The sequence below is a fragment of the Aquarana catesbeiana genome, linkage group LG07 (genome assembly GCF_042186555.1).
Source record: "Aquarana catesbeiana isolate 2022-GZ linkage group LG07, ASM4218655v1, whole genome shotgun sequence".
In the NCBI taxonomy this organism is placed as follows: Eukaryota; Metazoa; Chordata; class Amphibia; order Anura; family Ranidae; genus Aquarana; species Aquarana catesbeiana.
The window spans coordinates 337,463,479-337,490,138 of record NC_133330.1 but is presented as its reverse complement, the minus strand read 5'-3'; the positions used below and the strand labels follow the sequence as shown (position 1 = coordinate 337,490,138).

General features: G+C 46.6%; 1 protein-coding gene across 1 annotated transcript in view; it reads right to left on the bottom strand.

The window, feature by feature from the left end:
- The window catches only part of SZT2 (SZT2 subunit of KICSTOR complex), a gene marked incomplete in the record, with an annotated part of 250,239 nt that overhangs the window by 17,259 nt on the left and 206,320 nt on the right, over window positions 1–26,660 (bottom strand). Inside the window, 4 exon segments of the mRNA XM_073593915.1 lie at window positions 1,884–2,000; window positions 8,120–8,555; window positions 11,494–11,616; window positions 17,675–18,072. Of these exon segments, the coding sequence (XP_073450016.1) occupies window positions 1,884–2,000; window positions 8,120–8,555; window positions 11,494–11,616; window positions 17,675–18,072 (1,074 nt within the window).

The following is a 26,660-nucleotide window of genomic DNA, read 5'->3' as shown; positions in this document are numbered from 1 at the left end:
ACATATGTAAAAATAAAGGGGAAGAAAACCCCCTAAAAATGATTTCAGCCACCACAAGTACGTAATGGTAAGTTGTCGTAACTAGAAGCTTTAGGGACCCCGCTCCAAGAAACCATAAGGGGCCCCCAACCAGGGCCCTTCCCCACTGATCCCGAGGCCCTTTACTCCGAACGTGGGACCCTTTATTATGGCCCCGCAGCAGGCCACCCTTTCTGCCATCTTGGGATCCCCCGTGGTGGCAGAATGCCAAAGTGTGACCTTTGCGACTCTGTTGTTCCGCCACTGGTGTCAGTTTATTTTTGTGCTTTTATTTTTTTACTCGTTTTTTACCATTTTTATTTTATTATTTAACGATCCCCATTAGGGGGGGCTTTGAGCAGACCCCTGATGTCTCACGTTTGAGACAGAGAACAGGACTGAGGACAGATTCATCAGTCCCTTCCTCTGCAGCCTTATCTGCACAAAATGAACAGAGCTTCCCGTTTGTTGATAAACAGAGGCATAGTAAACACAGTTTACTATGCCTCAGCTATAAATGAACAAATAAGAAAAAAAAATAGTAAAATTCATTAAAGTGACACTAAAGCTTCGTGTTTTTTTTTTTTTTTAAAACAACAAACATGTTATACTTACCTCCACTGTGCAGCTTGTTTTGCACAGGGTGGCCCCGAACATCCTATTCTGGGGTCCCCCGGCGGCTCTTCCCGCATCAGATAACCCCCTGGGAGAAGCGCTCTCCCGGGGGGGGGGGGTTAACTTGCGGGCGTGCTCCCGAGTCCAGCATTCGGCGTCCATAGAAGCCGAATGTATTACTTTGCCCTCCCCCCCCCCAAGGGGTCATTGAATTTGATTGACGGCAGTGGGAGCCAATCAATCTATCCAATCAGGACCAGAGACACCGGCTTTTGCTGGTGTGCTCGTCCCCGGGACAAGATAGAGGCGGTACAGGGGGGCTCTGAGGGGGGGGGGGGGGATTGCAGCATTACAGGGTTTTTCACCTCAATGCATCCCAAAAACCTTGAAGGTTTACAACCCCTTTAAGAAAGAAGGGGCCGGTAAATTACACATTTACCAGCTCCTTCCCCACTCTTCATCCTGACAGATCCCCCACAGCAGCCGGCAAAAGGTGGAAGGGGGAAACCCGACAGTGCTGCTGGGGGCGAGGGGCCAGGGAAGCACATAGGGGCCTGGGGCAGCAGGACAGAGATAGGGAGGCGGCGGGAGCGGCTTATGGAGGAACCAATGATCCCCCCATTTCCCTCCTGCCTCCCCTGAATGTCCGCGGGAGGGAGAGGAGGAAAAGCGGGTGTTCAGTGGCTACATGGAGGGATCAGTTCCTCTACATGTCACCACCCTCTTATTCAGGTGTGTAGAGGGGGGCCACACGGGGTCCCCTGGAGCATGGGGTCGGGTCGTAATGGTAACCCCTGCGACCCCTGTATGTACGCACCTGTAAGTTGTAATATGCTGCATTTTTGTTCTTGGATTTAGAGGCACTTTAACTAATCACCAATACATAATGGCCAATACCTTAAAGCGTTTGTTAACCCAAAAAAAAAAACAAACAAAAAACAAAAAAAAAAAACAGATCCTGTTCCTTATTCTGATTTGGAGTGCTACTTGTGACCATTTCTGAAGTGCTGGGGGATGATAATGAGCATCTCAGACAGTCAGAGACACGATGAAGGGGCCAAACTGTCACTCTCTTTTATGGAAATTAGAAGAACACGAAAATACAAGATGAACAACGACGGCAGCTTGGGGTGAGGATCCCAGACAGCTTACTGGCTCTTTAACATAAACCACTTAAATGAAATACTGGTAGTTACCAGGCTGCAAATGGGAAAGTCATCTTGGGGCTGGGAAGGGGATTTGTCACTCACCAGATACTGTGTGCCGCTCTCCGGGCTGTGGAAGTGCCGGCAGCTCTGGGGAAATCGGTTTAGTAGAACCTTAATAAGACTCTGATACCAGGGAACACTCATAGAAAGGAGGAAATCCTGCAGGAGAGAAAGAAGGTGAAAGCCAATCATTGAGCAGAATACAGAATGTGCGCCTTCCTTCTAATTTCTATTATGGGAAGATGTAGTGTCGTCTATTATTTAACACATTTTGTATTGAGAATTATTTGAAAGCTGAACTTTGGGTACAAAAGATAAAAAATTCACTAAAACAGGATCTTTGTACTCACCGTAAAAAAAAACCTTTGCATGGAGTCCATTGAGGGACACAGAAAGTTTGTGGGTTCTACTGCCACCTACAGGAGGATTGGACACAGGCAAGCAAGCTGTAGGTCATCCCAGGTTAACCCTTACTACTACCCAGTAGGGCTGGGGAAAAAATTGATTTGAATCGAGTTGAGAGGTCAAATCGATTAAAATTTTCAGCAAATTGATTTTTTTCTTTTTTTTTTCACAAGGACTGGCGCTGACACCGCGCCGGTCCTGAGGAGCTGCGGGCAGGAGTTTTTAGGTGAGGCAGCGGCTTCGGCCTCGTCCGCGAGGCCGGATGCCGCGGACTAGGCCGAAGCTGCGGCTTCGCCTAAAAACTCCTGCCCGCAGCTCCTCAGGACCGGCGCGGTGTCAATCAAAAAAAAAAAAAAACTCGATTCGAATCGTGAATTGAGTTTTTTTTTTTTTTTAAATCGCAGATCCTCAGGACCGGTGCGGTGTCCATCAAAAAGAACAAAACAAAACAAAAAAAACCTCGATTTGAATCGGGAATTGAGTTTTTTTTGGAGGAAAAATCGCCCAGCTCTACTACCCAGCATGCTTCAGTTTTGCAGCAAAAGCAGTATAGAGAGCATGGTCATAGACAGAAGGGTAGTACATATGTCCCTCAATGGACTCCAAGAAATAGATTTTAAAGTTATTGCAAAAATTCTATTTACTCTCTTGCCTATTGAAGGACACATGAAGCCTTTAACCTTCTACCTGCCTCCGGCCCCCCCGCTGTACCTGCCTCCGGCCCCCCCCGCTGTACCTGCCTCCGGCCCCCCCGCTGTACCTGCCTCCGGCCCCCCCCCGCTGTACCTGCCTCCGGCCCCCCCCGCTGTACCTGCCTCCGGCCCCCCCGCTGTACCTGCCTCCGGCCCCCCCGCTGTACCTGCCTCCGGCCCCCCCGCTGTACCTGCCTCCGGCCTCCCCCGCTGTACCTGCCTCCGGCCTCCCCCGCTGTACCTGCCTCCGGCCTCCCCCGCTGTACCTGCCTCCGGCCTCCCCCGCTGTACCTGCCTCCGGCCTCCCCCGCTGTACCTGCCTCCGGCCTCCCCCGCTGTACCTGCCTCCGGCCTCCCCCGCTGTACCTGCCTCCGGCCTCCCCCGCTGTACCTGCCTCCGGCCTCCCCCGCTGTACCTGCCTCCGGCCCCCCCCGCTGTACCTGCCTCCGGCCCCCCCCGCTGTACCTGCCTCCGGCCCCCCCCCGCTGTACCTGCCTCCGGCCCCCCCCGCTGTACCTGCCTCCGGCCCCCCCGCTGTACCTGCCTCCGGCCCCCCCCGCTGTACCTGCCTCCGGCCCCCCCCGCTGTACCTGCCTCCGGCCCCCCCCGCTGTACCTGCCTCCGGCCCCCCCGCTGTACCTGCCTCCGGCCTCCCCCGCTGTACCTGCCTCCGGCCTCCCCCGCTGTACCTGCCTCCGGCCCCCCCCGCTGTACCTGCCTCCGGCCCCCCCCCCGCTGTACCTGCCTCTGCCCCCCCCCCCGCTATACCCGCCTCCGTGGGTGACGACCTATGAGTGCCCACACAGCCAGTGCAGCAGTCTGTGTACTTGATTCCCGCTTCTCTCCCCCTTCTTCCTGCAAGGCTTGCCGGATCAGAGTGATTCCGATTGGTCAGCAGCCCCAACATGCGACCACTTTGACCAATTGAAATCACTCTGAAAAAGGAGGAAAGAAGAGATGGGAATTTTAAATCTTGGGACTGCTACACCAGCTTCATGGACAATGACAGTTCATCACCTACGAGGGTAGGTACAGTAGGGGGGGGGGGGGGGGTGTTAGTTCATCTTTTCATTTTGTTCCGAAAAGGTGAACTTACACTTTAACCTCTTGCCTACCGGGCACTTTCACCCTCTTAGTGCCCAGGCCAATTTTCAGCTTTCAGCGCTGTCACACCTTGAATGACAATTGCAGTCATGCAACATTGTACCCAAATTAAATTATCATTTTGTTCCCACAAATAGAGCTTTCTTTTGGTGGTATTTAATCACAGCTGTTTTTTTTTGTTTTTTTTTTTCATTTTTTTGCTAAATAAACAAAAAACCTTGAAAAAAAAAAAAAAAGTTTTTCATAGTTTGTTTTCTCCTTCACTGGGGATTGCTGATGAGGCGGAACTGATAGATGACACTGATGGGCACTATTGAGACTGCACTGATTATCACACAAGCCGGTTATCGGCTCTCCTCTCCATGTCAGCTCAAGGAAAGGAATACCGTTAACCGACTCGTGTTTACATTGTGATCAGCTGTGATTGACCCTTTACCCTGATCCGTCATCAGCTGTGTCCCAAGGACACGACGTCGTCACAGGACGCCCTCCCAGAACTGGCCAGCCTTCATTGTAGCCGTTATTTGGGGGAAAAAAAAGCCTAAAAAAGAAAACGAATGCAGCCACCACATCTGACGATTGGTAAGCTGCAACATATTACATTTTTGGTTTTGGGTTAAATACTGCTTTAAGGCTGGGTTCACATATATGCAAGGCCGGTTTTGGTGCCGGTTTCGGTGCGGTTTCCATTCAGAGGTTCAGGTGCAAATTTGACACTTAAATAGCACATGAACCGGACTACATATATTTTTTTTTATACCCAGTGATGTCATTGCTGGGCCTCTGTGCTTCTTTAGGCAATGCTGGCAGATCATGGCTGGTGGGAGGGACCTGTACATGGCTGGTGGGAGGGGCCTGTACATGGCTGGTGGGAGGGGCCTGTACATGGCTGGTGGGAGGGGCCTGTACATGGCTGGTGGGAGGGGCCTGTACATGGCTGGTGGGAGGGGCCTGTACATGGCTGGTGGGAGGGGCCTGTACATGGCTGGTGGGAGGGGCCTGTACATGGCTGGTGGGAGGGGCCTGTACATGGCTGGTGGGAGGGGCCTGTACATGGCTGGTGGGAGGGGCCTGTACATGGCTGGTGGGAGGGGCCTGTACATGGCTTCCTGAAAACATCACCCTACATCTGTATTCCTCTCAAGAGCCACCAGTCCTGATGTGAGCAGTGGGAGGAGTTATGCAAATATTAAAATCCCTTGATGGGTGGATATCAGCCTGGGGAGGAGAAGAAGACTGCATTTCCATAGGTAACGCCCACATGTGATAATGCAGAGCCTCCATGTTTAAAAGAACCGAAATCGCATGAAAGGGGCGGGGCTAGGCATAGTCAGGTTGGGGGGGAGGGGGGATAGAGGACATCCTTCAGCCAGGAAATGAGGCGGGGCTCTATCTGACTTGCTGCAGCTTCTGATGCACATGGTCAGAAGCTCACAGTGTGCAGTGAAATCAGAGGAAGCCATTCCAGTCCAGGAGAGGAGCCGGTACACCTGTGCAAGACTGAAGGGGAGGCCAGAGGGAGGATAACAAAAAACAAAAAAAAAAAAAGCACCTAAAATGCTTCAAACTAATTACTAATTACCTGCTGCACATTAGTAACTAGCCGTTATTTAGTGAATTCTTACCAAGCACTCTGCCTTGAGCTCACATAAAAGTGACAGGAGCCATTTGAAGTCAATGGGGACGGCTGAGCGACGCATTTCATTTAATACCTTTATGGCGAGATGCCACTTAAATGGGAGCCTTTCATCACTTTATAACCGGTGTCATGAAAGCATTGCTGGCATAGAGGGGCCTCAGAGGGGTCTGCGGGTATCTTCACACATCTAGCAGGACATTCTGGGGGCCCTGAAAACTTGACCACTCCGTTAGGTAAACGAAGGCTCTGCCCCCCACCATGGTGATGGCCCAACAATGGAGAGAGACGGATCTTTTTGGGTTTTTGAATTTCCAAGACATCTTGCAGGATTTGTGAGCCCCCCCCCCCCCCCCGCAGACATCTCTGGGTGTCCAGAACTCACCTGATCTGGCTCCACCGGCAACGGCTGCAGGGGAGACAACGGATGGGAAATGGGAGCCTATGGGTGACATCACAGCTCCCGGAGCTGTTGAGCAATCTCTCTTCTCCCCTGCAGCCACCGCTGGCTAACAAAGGGGGTCATGTGACCGGACCGGGTCTGTTTTTTTTTTATTTTTACACAGGTTAGTCAGTATAGGTGTTAAGAGGGGGGAGGGAGCATTTTTGAGACTAGTTAGGTTTAGGCCAGAATTCTAATTTAACCCCTTGCCAACCGTCTTCTGCGTATATACTGCAGCAAGGCGGATCGGCTGCGCAAACCGACGTACCTGTACGTCGGTCTGTGCATGAGATACAATGGGCGCACAACGCAGGAGCGTTGAGCTGCGATGTCACCCATAGGCTCCCATTTCCCATCCGTTGTCTCCCCTGCTGGCTGACACAGGTGGAGCCGGATCAGGCAAGTTCTGGACACCCAGAGATGTCTGCGGGGGGAGGTAGCCTCACAAATCCTGCAAGATGTCTTGGAAATTCAAAAACCCAGAAAGATTCTGTCCGTCTCTCTCCATTGTTGGGCCATCATTACCATGATCGCGGTACAGAGAGGCAGAACGGGGATCTGCCTATGTAAACAAGGCGGATCCCCGTTCTGACAGGGGAGAATGCTGAGATCTGCTGTTCCTAGTGAACAGGAACAGCAATCTCTGTGTTGTTCCAAAAAGCCCATCCCCCGCACAGTTAGAACACACCCAGGGAACACAGTTAAATCTTTGATCGCCCCCTACTGTTAACCCCTTCCCTGCCAGTGTTATTTATACATTGATCAGTGCATTTTTTTTTTTTTAGCACTGATCACTGTATTGGTGTCACTGGTCCCCAAAAAGTGTCACTTGAGGTCAGATTTGTCTGTCGCAGTCCCGCTAAAAATTGCAGATCGCCATTACCAGTAAAAACAATAAAAGGTCCATAAATCTATCCCATAGTTTGTAGACGCTATAACTGTGGCACAAACCAATCAATATACACTTATTGGGATTTTTTTTTTTTTTTACCAAAAATATGAAGAATACATTTTGGCCTAAACTGATGAATACATCATTAAAGCGGAGTTCCGGCCCAAAAAAATTTTTTTTTTTTTTTTTTTTTAAATTGAACCTAGCATTATTATTAATTAAATACAAAATCGAGTATACAATGTTCATTATGGATTTAGCAAAAATATAAATTCCTTACTCAATATTTTCCTCCTCCTGGTGTGGCTGTTGCCATCATGATTGTGGGCACGTGAAGTCCAATCGATATCTCTTCCTGTATTGGCTCTCGATCTCGCGCATGCGCGATTCACCGGCGGCCGTAGCACTGATTGTTTATAAAGTTGCCATAACAACGGGCGGCGACGGAGGAAGGTCCCGCCCCGTTGTTGTGACAGATAAACACATCTCAGCGCTGTGATCCGCCTTAAATCGTGTCATTTCCTGTTAGGAAATGACGCGATTTTTGATCACAGTACTGCCCACAGAGTCCTGGGAAATGACACCTCATTTCCCAGGAGCACAGGCGAGGGAGGAAGTGACGAGGAGCTCCGCGGACCAGGAAGTGACAGATTAGGAGGACTACATACCCTGTTTCCCCGAAAAGAAGACCTAGCGTGATTGTCGGTGATGGCTGCAATATAAGCCCTACCCCCCAAATAAGCCCTATCCTGTTTCCCCCGAAAATAAGCCCTACCCTGAAAATAAGACCTACAAGGACTTTAACTAGGGCTTATTTGGGGGGTAGGGCTTATATTGCAGCCATCGCCGACAATCTAGGTCTTATTTTCGGGGAAACAGGGTAGCAACAGGGCAATTCTGGTAAGTATAAAAAAAATTTCCCTCCAAATGTTTTTTTATAAGTTTAGAGGAGTCTGATTCTGGAAAAAAAAATGTCAGGGTGGAACTCCGCTTTAAGGGGGTAAATCCTTTCCGGGGCTGAAGTGGTTAATCTGAAGCTTCAACTGGACACCAACAATGAAATCTCCAATTAGGACCCGCTATTTGTGACTGTGCATGGATCTTACCAGCTGTGGGTCGATCTCAGCCACGCTCCTCCCATGCACGGCGTCCAACAGTTCCTTCAGTTCCCCGGAGTTGAGCTTTCCCAGGCGCAGCTTGTCGGAGGAGAGCGGTTCCAGGAGATACAGGCGTTTCCATAGATTGTCCCGTCGGCAGTGGCACTTGGCCAGCTGGACCATCTCCACCAGCTGCCTCTGGGCGGTGCCGACCTCCGTCCCCAGCAGAGGGAAGAGATGGGGGTTGTAGAGGTTGGCCTCCCCCTCCCGGGAGTCCTCCTGGTTCTCCATCTCCATCCTCTGGAACTTCCCGAGCTCCGAGGCGTCGTCCAAGTCCTGGGCGGCGTCCCGCTGAAGCCTGGGCGGTTTTCTGAATCGGCGCATGTCAGCGGTCAGGCGGGGGAACAATTCACGCTGGCTTGTCATGATGAGGTAAAATCGCAGCCTGGAGGGGGGGGGGGGAAACCAGAATTGGATAGATGGGGGGGGGGGGGGAGTTAAAAATAAAAGTGAAATAAAACATGGCTCAAAGGATCAGATAAATGTAGCGGAAAGCATTTGCTGAATGTATTATTAAGAGAGATAATAAAACTGAGAAGACAGATGAATAATTCAAAAGGAAAAGTAAATGTAAATTGATGGTTTGTGAATTCATGAAGACTTTAAAATGCCAAAATTATTAATTTATTAGATTTTTTATTATTATTTTTTTTTATTAAGCACTTATCTCTGTAGAAATAGTTCAGCCTTAAAGCGAATCCAGTGATTAAATAAAACACATTGCTCCCCCAACCCTCTATATGTCTTGGCTGCTTGGCACCGGGTCATATGATCACGTCATCTCTGCCGCAAGCGGAAAAACAAGCCAAGTTGAACTGGTCATGCCATGAAACAACAGTCAAATACACTATATTACCAAAAGTATTGGGACGCCTGCCTTTACACACACATGAACTTTAATGACACCCCAGTCTTAGTCCGGAGGGTTCAATATTGAGTTGGCTCCGCCCTTTGCAGCTATAACAGCTTCAACTCTTCTGGGAAGGCTGTCCACAAGGTTTAGGAGTGTGTCTATGGGAATGTTTGACCATTCTTCCAGAAGAGCATTTGTGAGGTCAGGCACTGATGTTGGACGAGAAGGCCTGGCTCGCAGTCTCCGCTCGAATTCATCCCAAAGGTGTTCTATTGGGTTGAGGTCAGGACTCTGTGCAGGTCAGTCAAGTTCCTCCACCCCAAACTCGCTCATCCATGTCTTTATGGACCTTGCTTTGTGCACTGGTCCAAATCATTTGGTGATGGGGGATTATGGTGTGGGGGGTTGTTTTTCAGAGGCTGGGTTTGGCCCCTTAGTTCCAGTGAAGAGAACTCTTAAGGCGTCAGTATAACAAGACATTTTGGACAATTTCATGCTCCCAACTTTGTGGGAACAGTTTGGGGATGGCCCCTTCCTGTTCCAACATGACTGCGCACCAGTGCACAAAGCAAGGTCCATAAAGACATGGGTGAGCAAGTTTGGGGTGGAGGAACTTGACTGGCCTGCACAGAGTCCTGACCTCAACCCGATAGAACACCTTTGAATTAGAGCGGAGACTGCGAGCCATTCAGATAAATTAAAGAAAGGTGTGAGGAACACAACAAAGAGCTTGAGGTGTTGACTTGTCCTTCAAATTCTTCAGATCTCAATCCAAATCAAGCATCTGTGGAATGTGCTGGAAAAACAAGTCCGATTCATGGAGTCCCCACCTCCCATGTTACAGGATGTAAAGGATCTGCTAGTGACATCTTGGTGCCAGATACCACAGCATACCTTCAGCCAGGGTGGATTTGATTTAAATCACTAGTAAAAATGCTGGATTTAAATCATAATATAAGCAGCTGTCATCTCTGTCCCACAGCGGCTCCTCCTCTGACCCGCTGTTGGGGCTACACTGATAATCCGGGCATTGATGATCAGTGCCCCCAATTACCTATGCAGGTCTCCCCGCTGATCGGCTCTCCTCTCCTCACACTCTGTCAGTGTGAGGCGAGGAGAGCCGATAAACGGCATTTCCTTATTTTACATGTGATCAGCTGTGATTGGACACCACAGATCACATGGGTAAATAGCTGTGGCTCTTTGCCGAGATTCAGGGTCGCGCCGGGTCCCAGGGACACGGTGTGCCCACAATTGCCATGTAACTGGGTCTCATCATATGATGCCGTCCCAGAACGAGAGCCGCCCTGCGCCAACATCACTTGTCTATACGCCGGGTGAGAGGAGGTCAAAATAGATCTAAAGCCAGTCACCAAAATCTGTTTAAAGAGTAACTCCACTTTTGTTGAGAAAAAAAAACAATCCCCTCTTAGTGATCTCTGTACATTGCAAGGAATTTAACAAAGTTTGTTGCAGATTCTGAAGAAATAGCTGTCTGGTTGTCTGTGTCCATGTGTAAAGTGAATATGTGAGTGGTTTTATAATTATCAATCAGCTGCCGCACCTGCAGGGCTCTAATGAGGAAAGTGGCAGGGTCTGCATCCCTTTAGACATGATTTCCTATTGGGAATGTCTGACCAAAGATTTAATTTTTTTGTTGCAGGGGATGCCCAAAATCTGACTTGGATCTTAGTGCAGACTTCTAGGAAAATCAGTGAGCCAATCACACAAGCAGGAAATGACATTTCTGGGGGGCGTTATACAGATTCTCTGTACAGAACACCTCCAGGTCGCCATATTGCATTTTACAGAAATTGACAGAGCTGCAGATTGAAAAGGAAAGGTCGTGTTTAATAACATTCAATCACAATAGGACTTGTGCCGCAAATGTTTACGTTCTATTAATTTTTTTTTTTTTTGCCAATTCCCCCCCCCCACCACCACAAAAGTGGAGTTACCCTTTAAAACATGCAGGCTTTTATTAAAACAAAACTCGCGTATTCTGTCATGAAGCTCCTTGTTTGGGTATTTCCTGTTATGGGGCGACAACAGTCTCCTATCTGTGCTCCTGTGTTGTCATGTGCGCCCCGGCGGAAATTAAGTATGGTTGTACCAACACACACACACTACATTAGGCTTATTTGTGAAGATGCTGGACGGGTCTGTAACCACAACGCGTTTCGAGGGGGGTCCCCTCTTCATCAGGGGGGTTGCCCCCGAAACGCATCAACATTTGCAGACCCATCTGGATTCTTCACCAACTCACAAGAAGTACGAGTAGCAGTTCTGGCGGTTCTCCATTTGGATATCTATCGTGAGCATGTCCTTTTAATTGTTTTGTGAGTATATTGACCTTCTTTCCTTTTTGGTGACCACAATGTATATATATATACACACGTTGCGGTTGTAGGTGGTTTACTGGGATTATGGCTTAAGATGATTGTTTCTCATGAAAGCGGCTGAGGGTCACCTTAGGACGTGGCGCTCCCGATCGGTCTGCTCTTCAAACGGCACGGCACTGTGGCACACCAATAACGATACATCAAAGTCATCATGATGCCGGGCACCTTCTGTGTCTTTGTACGAGCCAGAACTGCCAACGAGAGAAGGAACGGTCAACCCTGGAGAACCACAAGGCCATCGTCTTTAGACAAACCCCCTCCCCCCACAATCTGGAGATTAACCTCTCCCCTCCGAAGGGTAAAACAAACGTTAAGGCCTAAGCACAATTTTCCTACTTTGACATGTGTAAGTAAAACCGTACAGTGAGGGAAAAAAAAAAAAAGTATTTGACCCCCTGCTGATTTTGTACAGTTGCCCCACTGACAAAGAAGTGATCAGTCTAGGATTTTATTGGTCTTTTTTTTTTACACCAGTGAGAGAGACAAAACAAAAATATCCAGATAAACGCATTTCAATAAAGTTATAAATTGATTCGCATTTTAATGAGTGAAATAAGTATTTGATCGCCTATCAATCCGCAAGATTTCTGACTCCCAGGTGTCTTCTCTATACAGGTAACAAGCTGAGATTAGGAGCACTCTCTTAACCACTTCAGCCCCGGAAGATTTGGCTGCTCAATGACCGGGCCAATTTTTTTGCGATACGGCACTGCGTCGATTTAACTGACAATTGCGCGGTCGTGCGAATCTGTACCCAAACAAAATTGACGTCCTTTTTTTCCCCACAAATAGAGCTTTTTTTGGGTGGTATTTTGGTATTTGATCGCCTCTGCGGTTTTTATTTTTTGCGCTATAAACAAAAGAATAGCGACAATTTTGAAATAAAAACACAATATATTTTACTTTTTGCTGTAATAAATATCCAAAATTAAAAAAAAAAAAAAAACCAAAATAAAACACATTTTTTCCTCAGTTTAGGCCGATATGTATTCTTCTACATATTTTTGGTAAAAAAAAACAAAAAACGCAATAAGCAAGATTGGTTTGCGCAAAAGTTATAGAGTCTACAAAATAGGGGATAGATTTATGGCATTTTTATTATTTTTTTTACTAGTAATGGCGGAGATTAACGATTTTTTTTTATCAGGACTGCGATATTGCGGCGGACAGATCGGACACTTTTGACACATTTTTGGGATCACTGGCATTTATACAGCGATCAGTGCTATAAAAATGCACTGATTACTGTATAAATGTCACTGGCAGGGAAAAGGTTAGCACTAGGGGGTGATCAAGGGGTTAACTGTGTTCCCTAGTGTGTGTTCTAACTGAGTAGAAGGAGAGAATCGGTGTTCATACTTAGTATGAACACACGATCTGTCGCCTCTCCCGAGAGAAACGGGATCACACACAGATCCTGGTTTTCGCTCTGTCACGAGTGATCGCGGGTGCATGGGCTCCAGCGGCGCGCGCCCCCTAGTGGTCAAAAGGCAAAGTGACGTAAGGCAATGTCATTTCGCCCAGGGGAGCCAACCTGCCTCAGTACAGCTGCGGCAGGCTGGTCAGGAAGGGGCTAAAGGGAGTGCTCCTAATCTCAGCTTGTTACCTGTATATAAGACACCTGTTCTCAGAGTCAATCAGATTCCAATCTCTCCACCATGGCCAAGACCATGGTGGACCTCTTTGGTCTTGGCCATGGTGGAGAGATTGGAATCTGATTGACTCTGAGAACAGGTGTCAGACCTACACAAGTCTGGAATGGGCTACAAGACCATCGCCAAGCAGCTTGGTGAGAGGGTGACAACAGGTGGTGTGATTATTCGCAAATAGAAGAAACACAAAATAACTGTCAGTCTCCCTCAATCTGGAGCTCCATGTGAGATCTCAGCTTGTGGAGTTTCAATGATCATGAGAACGGTGAGGAATCAGCCCAGAACTACACAGGAGAATCTTGTCAATGATCTCAGCTGGGACCATAGTCACCAAGACAACGATTGTTAACACACTATATCGTGAAGGACTGAAATCCTGCAGCGCCCGCAAGGTCCCTCTGCTCAAGAAATCACATGTACAGGTCCGTCTGAAGTCTGCTAATGATCATCTGAATGATTCAGAGGAGAACTGGGGGAAAGTGTTGTTGATCAGATGAGACCAAAATCGAGCTCTTTGGCATCAACTCAACGTATTTGGGAGGAGGAGGAATGCTGATTATGACCCCAAGAACACCATCCCCACCGTCATACATGGAGGTGGAAACATTATGCTTTGGGGATATTTTTCTGCTAAGGGGACAGGACAACTTCACCGCATCAAAGGGACAATGGACAGGGCCATGTACCATCAAATCTTGGGTGAGAACCTCCTTCCCTCAGCCAGGGCATAGAAAATGGGTCATGGATGGGTATTCCAGCATGACAATGACCCAAAACATACGACCAAGGCAACAAAGGTGTGGCTCAAGAAGAAGGACATTAAGGTCCTGGAGTGGCCTAGCAAGTCTCCAGACCTTAATCCCATAGAAAATATGTGGAGGGAGCTGAAGGTTCGAGTTACAAAACGTCAGCCTCAAAACCTTAATGACTTGGAGAGGATCTGCAAAGTGGACAAAATCCCTCCTGAGACGTGCAAACCTGGTGGCCAACTACAAGAAACGTCTGACCTCTGTGATCGCCAACAAGGTTTCCACCAAGTACTAAGTCATGTTTTGCAAAGGGGTCAAATAATTATTTCACTCATTAAAATGCAAATCGATTTATAACTTTTTTGAAATGCGTTTTTCTGGATATTTTTGTTGTTATTCCGTCTCTCGCTGTTAAAATAAACCGACCATTAAAATTATAGACGGATCATTTCTTTGTCAGTGGCCAAACGTAAAAAATCATCAGGGGATCAAATACTAATTTTCCTCACTGTACATCACAGCTACTTTGTGCATCCAGGTGGATTATACTGCGTTTTTTTCCTGACAAATTGGGCTTTCATTTGGTGGTAAATTGGTTATGAATATCTCCTGATTATTTGTTTATTATAAAAGGAAAACTGTCCCAAAAAAGCAAAAAAAAAAAAATTAAGAAAAAATCCATAAAAAAAAAAAAAAAAAAATGCATAGCTATAAAAAAAAAAAAAAAAAAAGGAATTAAAAAAAATCCATAAATATAAAAATATATACCGTAATAAAGGGATTTAAAAAATGCATAAATACAAAAAATAAAAGAAAATGGTTTTAAAAAAATCCATAAATATATTTAACGAATTAAAAATTAAATGAAAAAAAAATACATAAATATAATTAATGAATTAAAAATTAAATTAAAAAAATACATTAATATAAAAAATGGATTTAGAAAATGCATACATAAAAAAATAATAATTGATAAAAAAATTACATAAATATAAAAAAAAAAAATCAAAAATATATTTAGATATGTAAACTGGGCACTGGCAGGTTATTTGGCCAGGGCATTTAGGCTTCAATGACCTCTGGGTATTAAAGAATTATGCTGACCATAGTTGGATCGAAATTCGGTCGGTTAAGCTGGAATTGGCCTGAATTTCAATCTATGTGTTGTCGCTCTTCCCACTCCACTACAGAAATGTTCTAAACTTTTTTTCTTTAATCAGCAGCTGCAGATCAGTATATTCTGACAGTGGAGAGTCCCTGCTATCAAAGTCTCAACAGGGGGGATACCTCTATCCATCGCGATGTGCGGATGGAGGAATTCGTTTTTTTTTTTTTTTTTTTTTTTTTATTCAACTCACTGGCTGGACGACAAAAAAAAAAAAAAAAAAGACGATCCGTCTATGGCCAGTCAGAGCTAAAGAGAATAGCTAATATGTCTGAAAGGAGACTCAATGACAAACATGACTCCAGTGGAACCCCAAGGTGATCAATATGCAAACACTAAGTTCTGTCTAAGGAAGTGTGTGCCTGCGTGTCCCCTCTATTATTACAGATGTTCAGACCGTTGCACTGGGGGGACATGTGGGGAGGATGGCAGGACTACGACTTCAGAGCTGAAGGCTGCCATTTCCAAAAGGCACCTGGTGTGCTTGGAAGGATAAAAGACATATTGTTCTTTTGAGTAGTTAGCTCTGTTGGCTCTCTTTGATCTATGGACAGGCTCACTTTATAAGTGCAGAACACAGGCAAGCAATATCTGACAGTTAGGATCTATTTTAAATATATTTGACAGATATACACACAGATGGGGTCAAACCCAAAATAAACAGGCAGTATGTGACCTGAAACCAAAGCACGGCCCTCCTCTTTGCATGCTATTGGCTCGTCACTGTGGGGTTGATTGACTAAAACTGGAGAGTGCAAAATCTGGTGGAGCCCTGCACAGAAACCAATCAGCTTCTAGGTTAATTAATTTTATTTTTTTTGTCAAATCTTAGCCGCTTAAGGCAGTTTTACTGCTACAGGGCAACACCCCTGCGCGGGTTCATACGTGATCCGGCTCTTCCGGGTAGTGGGCACTAATGCACGCTACCGGCGGCTCATTCCCGCTGCGATCAGCTGACACCGCGGACTTGATTTCCGCCAGCAGCAGCCGATCGTTCGCTACGGAAGGCAGAAAGGTGGTCTGCCTATGTAAAACAACAACAAGGCAGATCACCGTTCTGTCAGGAGGGAAGGCACGGATCCTGTGTCTCTGCAAAGCAGCAATATGGTTAATTGTCTTCCCCCTAGTGAAAGCACCTCCTACAGTGTAGTAAAACACTGGCTAGGCACACAGTTAACCCTTTGATCGCCCCCTGATGTTAACCCCCTTCCCTGCCAGTGTCATTATTACAGTGACAGTGCATATTTCTTAGCACCGATCACTGTATTGGTGTCACTGGTCCCCAAAAAGTGTCAGTTAGCATCAGAATATCCGCCACAATATTGCAGTCCTGCTATTAGTCACTGATCGCCGCCATTACTAGTAAAAAAATTAAAATATCTGCAGACGCTATACCTTTTGCGCGAACCAATCAATATACTTGGATTCTGTCTAAATTGTCCCTAGTATGTATGAATGTGAGTTAGGGACCTTAGAGTGTAAGCTCCTTGAGGGTAGGGACTGATGTGAATGTACAATGTATATGTAAAGCGCTGCGTAAATTGACGGCGCTATATAAGTACCTGAAATAAATAAATAAAATATACGCTTTTTGGGATTTCTTTTTTACCAAAATATGTAGCAGCATACATGTTGGCTTAAATTTATTTATTTATTCACATTTCTTTATTAGATTTTTTTTTTTTTAAATTAATGGATATGTGTTTTATAGCAGAAAGTAAAAGATTTAAAAAAAATAAATAAATAAAATTGTCGGCCATTTTTTGTTTATAACGCAAAAAAAAAAAAAAAAAAACACCCACAGAGGTGATCGAATACCACCAAAAGAAAGCTCTATTTGTGGGGAAGAAAGGACAATTTTATTTGGGTACAGCGTCGCACGACCGCGCAATTGTCAGTTAGGCCCCTTTCACACTGGGGCGGTTTGCAGGCGTTATTGCGCTAAAAATAGCGCCTGCAAACCGCCCCTAAACAGCCTCCGCTGTTTGTTCAGTGTGAAAGCCCGAGGGCTTTCACACTGAAGCTGTGCGCTGGCAAGAGAATAAAAAATCTCCTGCGAGCCGCATCTTTGGAGCGGTGAAGGAGCGGTGTATTCACCGCTCCTAAACCGCTCCTGCCCATTGAAATCAATGGGACAGCGCGGCTATATCGCGGTGATACCGCGGCTATAGCCGCGCTATACGAGGGGTTTTAACCCTTTTTCGGCCGCCAGCGGGGGGTTAAAACTGCACCGCTAGCGGCCGAATACCGTGGTAAAACAGCGCTAAAAATAGCGCTGTTTTACCGCCGACGCCCCCTACCGCCCCAGTGTGAAAGGGGCCTTAAAGTAACGCAGTGCCGGATCACAAAAAAAGCTCAAATCATGAAGGGGGGAAGCTGATTGGTTTCTATGTAGAGCTGCACCAAATTTTGCACTCTCCAGTTTTAGTAAATCAACCCCCATGGTACTTTTCAGTGACAAGCCCGATACCGAGATCTGTCCTCCTTGTTACATTGTATCACAATTAGTGGTCTAATGATTGTCAGACATGGCTATCTATGTAACAAAGTATTATAGGGTTGTTAAAAAAAAAATAATAAAATAAAAAAGATAAAAACTGCCTCAATTAACATGCAATCCCTTAGCAATGTGCTAAGAATTCTTTCCTATTTTTTCCTATGTATATTCATACAAACATCTAACCTGTTCCAGATGGACACCAGGCCGTACTCATTCTGCTCTCCACTGGCGCTCTTCTTGCCGTTGCTCCCAAGCACCGAGGGCCGAACCATCCTCAGCGGCTTCATGTGATAGGTGTTGGCGTGATCGGCGATGTAGTTGTACAGCTGATGAGCGGCGATGATCTCGGTAGGAACGGACAGCGTGTCCTGGTGCACGTGGTTGCGTCCATACTTGGGGATGTCGGGGTGCTGGGAAATGAAGAGCTGCAGAAAGCTGGCGAGATCGTAGCCTTGGCGCAGAGACATGTTGGAACCCAGCAGATACTGGTGCACCACCCGCAGGTGGAAGTCGTAGCTGAAGGAATGGACATGCATTAGGTCCCGCACCTTGTCGCACTCTTCTGTGAAGAGCATGGAGAGCTGTGGAGAAATAGAAGGGAGATCGTTCATTCTCTTGAGTCAATAACGAGATTGGACTCAAACTGGAAAATGAATTGCCTGTTTAGTGGTGGTGGGGGGGGGACAGGAGTGTCTACAAGAGTAAGATTTCAGAAATTCTTAGAAACTGGCAAGGGAAGCCAGTTCTTCCGCTCTTCAAGAAAGTGATCTTTACCTTAATGTCAGGAGGCCCCTTCATTTTTTGATCCAATCCAAAGACAGGTAAGTCAAGAATCCTGCTGCTTGATAAACAGCTGGTGAAACACCTGCCCTCAGGACAATGCAAGAGGCATCAAACGGTCAACAAAAAGTCTTCTGTGTGACTCTACTGGTTGAGCTGTGGCCACTCCCCTGGTACCAGCAATGAGGGTAACCTTAGTGTTTATGGCCGTCCAATGAAGCTGCATAGCTAAAGGTGGTGGTTCTCTCAGCCCTAAATGCCTTTCTCTTCAGCAAGGGGATGGGCTTAGTTTTTAGTGGGTTGTTTGACAACCAGCCTTCAATGCACGTGATACAAAATGTCCCATTTCTGCCCAGTCCTAAAGCAAACCTGTCCTGGCCTCAAATCATTTCTAGAGTCTTACAATCACCATGAGGTCCCTGCCCTTATCAGTAAATGTGTGAGTCTACAAATGGTCACCACTTAAATCCTGGACACAAGCTGTACATGGGGGCCTCAGCTTTTACCCAGGTCAAGTATAATGTAGATATAAACCCAACTCCTAAAGTCTTGTAAGTCCTAATTCCTCTCTGAATATGTTTTTGACCCCCCCCCTCCATTCCAGGACTGCAAGGGTTAAATGCTTGTTTAGTCTAGGGAAGGTGTAATATGTAGAAAAGTTTCAATTATTCCTCGCTCCCCCAGCAGCCGACACACTCCTTAGCTCCCTCGATGTCTTCACATACAACACCGGACTGCTGGCCCTGAACTGTACACGATGATGTCAGAGAGGCCGCAACTGGTGTAGGGGACCAATTGTATGACAGGGAGGAATCCTTCAGGAACAAAGAATAAGGTAATCATTTCAGCTCATTCCTTACCCCCTAGACCCCGGGGTGCCAACCTGCAGAGGCCACATTTGGCCCTTTTTGTGTGGCCCTTGGGGCCCCTGCACACACTAATTTATGTTTCCATATTGCCAAATTACTAATGTAATATGTTTCCAGTCTGTGACAGTCTCCTGAAGCATGTCCCCTGTCTCCAACAACCCCTTTTGCAGGCTCACAGTCTCGGACCATCTCCTGTATCATGTCTGCAGTCTCTGACCACCCCCTTTACTATGTCTGCAGTCTCTGACCATCTCTTGTATCATGTCCACGGTCTCTGATCATCTCCTGTACTATGTCTGCAGTCTCTGGCCATCTCCTGTATAATGTCTGCAGTCTTTGACCATCTCTTGTACTATGTCTGCAGTCTCTGGCCATCTCCTGTATAATGTCTGCAGTCTTTGGCTATCTCCTGTATTGTGTCTGCAGTCTCTAAACCACCTCTTTTACCATGTTTGCAGTCTCTGACCATCTCCTGTATTATATCCGCAGTCTCTGACCATCTCTTGCACCATACCCACAGTCTTTGACTATATATCCTTCTGTGTGTCTGCTGTCTCTGATAATGAATACTCACTGAATGTTATGTGCATCCCATTGGTGATGCCAGGGGCCACACTTGAAGGCCCCCATATCAAAAAAGTTGAACACCACTGTCCTAGAGCAAGAGGCTTCAAACTTTCTAAACAAAGTGCCGGTTAACTGTCCTTCAGACTTTAGGGGGGGTGGCCGCTGGCCATTAGGAGTATAAATTGTGCATCTTTAGCATTAAGGGGGAGGAATAGTGCCCCATCATTGGTGTCAGTGGGAGGAATAGTGTCCCATCATTGGTGTCAGTGGGAGGAATGGTGTCCCATCATTGGTGTCAGTGGGAGGAATGGTGTCCCATCATTGGGGTCAGTGGGAGGAATAGTGCCCCATCATTGGTGTCAGTAGGAGGAATAGTGTCCCATCATTGGGGTCAGTGGGAGGAATAGTGCCCCATCATTTGTGGCAGTAGGAGGAACAGTGCCCCATCATCAGTGTCCCAAGTGCCGGGTAAAGGCAAGTAAGGGCTGCAGTTTGGAGATCACTGCCCTAGACTAGTATTTAACCCTTGCTATATGTGAGCAGTGCTGTATTTGACGTACAAAGACCAGAATGCCAGTGGGTAGCAAAGGCGCTGGCATTTAGAGGTTGAATGATGGGTGTGGAGCCTAATGTGAACAGGGGGTGGGGCTTTAAGCTGAAGTCCAGGTTTCCTATCACTTTACATAGTTTGTTTAGGCCAAGGTTATTTGGCGGCTGTGAGTGCTGTATCATACTGTAGTATCGGCAGAGGTGGAGACCGTGACATCATCCATCCGCCACTCCACCTTGGCCAATCAGAGTTAGCCTTCGTATTGACAAAAACGAGAAACACTCAGCTCACCTTGATTATATCCTGGCCGCAGAGGGGAAGTCTCCTGTACTCTACTTAACACAGCTGTTGCATACTGTATGTAGCTAATGCTACTACAGTATGATAGATTGCTTACATCGTCAGAATCGCTATTTGGGCCAGCTTGGCGTGAACAAACTAATTAGAGTGGCAGGAAACCTGGACTTCGGTCTTTAATCTAAATTTGAAGTCAAAGTTCCGTGTACAGACCAGGCCTAGGATTTGGGGGGCTCCATAGGGACACAGTGTTTGATTTGAGGACTAACGCAGCTACTGAACGAGCACACAAAAGTCCCTGTACTTCAGCATTGTTGTACCTTAGGCACTTTTTAAGGCACATGTGGCAAACACAAGGCCCACGGGTGAAACCCAGTCCGCTAGGCCATTTCACGTGGTCCTCGCACCTCTCCTGCAGCTTCAGAACACCCCCTTAATTCCGCCCCCCCATCTTGTCTCAGCAGGCGGCAGCAGAGAGGAGGACAGAACTCCTCTGCCAGATCCTGCGCCTCTCTGTGCAGCCGCAGCACCTCCTCATCTCTGCCTCCCCTGGTCTCAGTATTCAGCAGATGCCGGCAGCTTACTCCAGCCCTCCTCTGGTCCTCCTCCAGACACTGCACTTTTTGCTTCCCAGCTTTGCCCCAGCTTCTTCCCAGCAGCAGTACAAGGTAAGGAAGGGGTGCACTGTAATGTTAGGGAAGGTGGAGGACTTTTGGCTTTTGAAGGTGGGGAGACTCTTGACGTCTGATGTAAGGAGGGGTGCTCTCTGGACATCTAGTCTTAGAGTTCCAACTGGGCCTTTGAAGGGAAACCATAATGCTGATGTGGTCCGCAATGAAAATGTGTTGGACACCCCAACTTTAAGGCCAGGTTGGGTTTCCCAAGGCTGAACAGAAAGGGACAATTTGTAACACATACATGGAAGGACCGGATTTTGCACGGCTCTCAGCGTTCCCCGTAGACAAACTGCTCTATTTTTTTTTTTTAATGCCACATGTTCGGGATAAATTACTTTTTTCTGCATTTTTAGTTCCAAGTACCTGCACAATTAAAAGGATTATTTCAATGATTCACCCAATTTCCATTACTGCTTCAACAGCCTATGGCTCTGAAATGACAGAAATTCCCCAGCACGCCATAAGATTTTCTTTTTAAACTGATTGTTAATTAACTGTACATTCAAAGGATTACAAGAGATGCTTGAATCTTTGTAGTAGCAGACTTGAAACTGTCACCGAATTACAATAAAAATTCTCCAACCTTGCTGCGACAGACTTAAAACGGTCAGACTAAATAACCCGTACCTGTCTCAATTGGCCATTACAATAAAACTGCCGTAGACCGGGCCGCCCTCAGCATGGCTGCAAAAACATCAGAACGGCCAATCTGTTTGCTAAGTGGCTGCCAACATTGATGGACCTGTGGCTGGGTTAAGTCGCCCCCCTTCATGTTTGACATACCAGGCGTACTTTCTTATGAATGCCAGTCCTGTTTCCAGCCGCCCAGCATATACCTGTCTCTAATGCAGTGTTGACATGCTCTGGGTGCTACCTACCCTTGTACCAGGAGCTGGCGTTTACTGTGAGGTTTTTGACGGGGAGGCGGAAACTGATTGCAATTCACTGATGGCCAGCCATATGCAGACCCTGCTTCTCCACTTCAAATAGGTAGACACATACAAATCAAAGAAAAGACCCAATCACCGCACACCAACAAGACCCAAGTGGGGAAAATAATGATTTGATCTCCTGTAGATTGTGTAAGTTTGCCCACTTACAAAGACATGAAGGGTTTATAATTTTTATCATAGGTGTATTTTAAATGATAGGCACAGAATATCAGCTAAAAATCCATAAAAGAACACGATACAAATGTTATAAATTGAGTTGCAGTTCAGTGAGTAAAATAAGTATTTGATCCCCAAGCAAAACATGACTTAGTAGTTGGTGGAGAAACCCTTGATGGCGATCATAGAGGTCAGACGTTTCTTGTAGTTGGTGATCAGGTTTGCACACATCTCAGGAGGGATTTTGGTCCACTCTTCTTTACAGGTCTTCTCTAAATCCTTAAGGTTTCTTGGCTGCTGCTTGGTAACTTGAAGTTTCAGCTCCATCTATAAATATTCTATAGAATTAATGTCTGGAGACTGGCTAGGTCACTCCATGACCTTAATGTGCTTCTTCTGGAGCCACTCCTTTGTTGCCTTGGCAGTATGTTTTGGGTCATTGTCATGCTGGAAGACCCATCCACGACCCATCTTCAGTGTTCTGGCTGAGGGATTAAGGTTCTCATCCAAGATATTACAATACATGACCCTGCACATTGGCCCCTCTATGCGGCAAAGTCGGCCTGTTCCTTTAGCAGAGAAACATCCCCAAAGCATCATGTTTTCACCTCGGTGCTTGACAGTAGGGATGGTGTTCTTAACCACTTACCACCCGGCCCATAGCAGATGACGGCCGGGCGGTGGTTCAGTTATCCTGACTGGGCGTCATATGACGTTCAGCAGGATAACATGGGGGCGCGCATTACGGCGATCGGTGGAGCGGTGTGTCAGTCTGACACACCACTCCACCGATCTTGGTAAAGAGCCTCCGGCGGAGGCTCTTTACCACGTGATCAGCCTTGTCCAATCACGGCTGATCACAATGTCAATAGGAAGAGCCGTCAATCGGCTTTTCCTCACTTGCGTCTGACAGACGCGAGTAGAGGAGAGCCGATCGGCGGCTCTCCTGACAGGGGGGGTCTGTGCTGATCGTTTATCAGCGCAGCCCCCCCCCCTCAGATGACCACACTGGACCACCAGGGATCGCCACTAGGACCACCAGGGAGAGGGGCAACATGTGGATGGCCAGGTATGTACCCCATGGCCATCCACACGTGCTCAATCTGTGCCAATCTGTGCCCAAAAACGGGCACTGATTGGCACCAGTATATTGCAGTGATGCCCAGCAATGCCACCCTTAGGGGCATCAGTGCCACCAATCAGTGTCATCAGTGCCACGATCAGTGTCCATCGGTGCCACCTGTCAGTGCCCATCCGTGCCCATCAGTGCCCACCTATCAATGCCCATCTGTGCCACCTATCAGTGCCACCCATAAGTAGCCATCAGTGCCACCCATAAGTACCCATCAATGCCACCTACGAGTGCCCATCGGTGCCACCTATGAGTGCCCATCAGTGCCACATACCATTGCCACCTATCAGTGCCTATCAGTGCCCATCAGTGCCACCAATCAGTGCCCATCAGTGCCACATCATCAGTGCCACCTCATTGGTGCCCATCAGTGCCGCCGTAGCCGTGCCCGTCAGTGCAGCCATATCAGTGCCTGTCATTGAAGAAGAAAACATACTTATTTACAAAAAATTTTAACAGAAACAAAGGAAAACTTGTTTTTTTTTCAAAATTTTCAGTCTTTTTTTATTTGTTGTGCAAAAAATTAAAAAATAAAAAAACGCAGAGGTGATCAAATACCACCAAAAGAAAGCTCTATTTGTGGGAGCTGAAAGCTGAAAATTGGTCTGGGCGGGAAGGTGTCTAAGTGCCCGGTATTGAAGTGGTTAAGGTTATAGTCAGCCCTTTTCTTCCTTCAAACACGGCGAGTCGAGTTAATGCCAAAGAGCTGAATTTTGGTCTCATCTGACCACAGCACCTTCTCCTAATCCTTCTCTGAATCATTTAGATGTTCATTGGCAAACTTCAGGCGGACCTGTACATGTGTCTTCTTGAGGAGGGGGACCTTGTGGGTGCTGCAGGATTTTAATCCATGGTGACATATTGTGTTACCAATGGTTTGTTTGGTGACTGTGGTCCCAACTGCCTTGAGATCCTTCACAAGCTCCTCCTGTGTAGTTCTGGGCTGATCCCTCACTTATTTCATGATCATCCTCACCCCATGAGGCCAAATCCTGCATGGAGCTCCAGACCGAAGGCGATTGATGATTATTTTGTATTTCTTCCATTTGCAAAAACCGCTCCAACAGTAGTCTCCTTCTCACCAAGCTTCTTGCTGATGGTCTTGTAGCCCATTCCAGCCTTGTGCAGGTCTACAGTCTTGTCCCCGATGTCCTTTGGCAGCTCTTTGGTCTTCTCCATGATGGTGAGGTGTGAATGGAAGAAAGATTCTGTGGACAGGTGTCTTAAACACAATGGAGTGGTTGTTAAGAGCACCTTCTTACATTGACAGGACTAATCTGTCTGTGGGAGTTAGAATGATGGTTGGTTGGTGGGGGATCAAATACTTATTTTACTCACTGAACTGCAACTCCATTTATAACATTTGTTTCTATCATTTAAAATACACATATGATAAAGATCATAGACCCTTCGTTTCTTTGTAAGTGGGCAAACTTACAAAATCTGAAGGGGATCAAATAATTATTTTCACCACTGTAGATAAAAGCAGCTTCAGCCCGGATCTGTCCAGGCCACGGGCCCTTCCCTGGCCCATGACTAAGCCCAAGTGGCTGAGCGAAACACCTCAGTGGGTGGTGGCCTGGATGGAGTGGGCTGAAGCCTCATTCATCTACAGTGCCTTGAAAAAGTATTCGTACCCCTTGAAATTCTCCACATTTTGTCATGTTACAACCAAAAAAGGTAAAATGTATTTTATTGGGATTTTATGTGATAGACCAACACAAAGCGGCACATAATTGTGAAGTGGAAGGAAAATGATAAATGGTTTTCAAAATCTTACAAATAAATATGTGAAAAGTGTGGGGGGGGCATTTGTATGGCGCCCCCCGGAGTCAATACTTTGTAGAACCCCCTTTCACTGCAGTTACAGCTGCAAGTCTTTTTGGGGATGTCTCTACCAGCTTTGCACATCTAGAGAGAGACATTTTTGCCAATTCGTCTTTGCAAAATATCTCAAGCTCTGTCAGATTGGATGGAGAGCGTCTGTGAACAGCAATTTTCAAGTCTTGCCACAGATTCTCAATTGGATTTAGGTCTGGACTTTGACTGGGCCATTCTAACACATGAATATGCTTTGATCTAAACCATTCCATTGTAGCTCTGGCTGTATGTTTCGGGTCATTGTCCGGCTGGAAGGTGAACCTCCACCCCAGTCTCAAGTCTTTTACAGACTCTAACAGGTTTTCTTCTAAGATTGTCCTGTATTTGGCTCCATCCATCTTCCCATCAACTCTGACCAGCTTCCCCGTCCCTGCTGAAGAAAAGCATTGCCACAACATGATGCTGTCACCACCATGTTTCACGGTGGGGATGGTGTGTTCAGGATGATGTGCAGTGTTAGTTTTCCCACACATAGCGTTTTGCTTTTAGGACAAAAAGTTAAATGTTAGTCTCATCTGACCAGAGCACCTTCTTCCACATGTTTGCTGTGTCCTCCACATGGCTTCTCACAAACTGCAAACAGGACTTCTTATGGCTTTCTTTCACCAATGTCTTTCTTCTTGTCACTCTTCCATAAAGGGCAGATTTGTGGAGAACACGACTAATAGTTGTCCTGTGGACAGATTCTCCCACCTGAGCTGTGGATCTCTGCAGCTCCTCCAGAGTTACCATGGACCTCTTGGCTCTTCTCTGATGAATGCTCTCCTTGCCCGGCCGGTCAGTTTAGGTGGACGGCCATGTCTTGGTAGGTTTGCAGTTGTGCCATACTCTTTCCATTTTCGGATGATGGATTGAACAGAGCTCTGTGAGATGTTCAAAGCTTAGGATCATTTTTTGTCACCTAACTCTGCTTTATACTTCTCCACAACTTTATCCCTGACCTGTCTGGTGTGTTCCTTGGCCTTCATGATGTTGTTTGTTCCCTAAGGTTCTCTAACAAACCTCTAAGGGCTTCAGAGAACAGCTGTATTTATACTGAGAATAAAATATACACAGGTGGACTATATTTAGTAATTAGGTGACTTCTGAAGGCAATTGGTTTCACTAGATCTTAGTTAGGGGTATCAGAGTAAAGGGGGCTGAATACAAATGTACCCCCCACACTTTTCAGATATTTGTAAAAAAAATATTAAAAACCATTTATCATTTTCCTTCCACTTCACAATTATGTGCCACTTTGTGTTGGTCTATCACAAAATCCCAATAAAATACATTTACATTTTTGGTTGCAAGATGACAAAATGTGG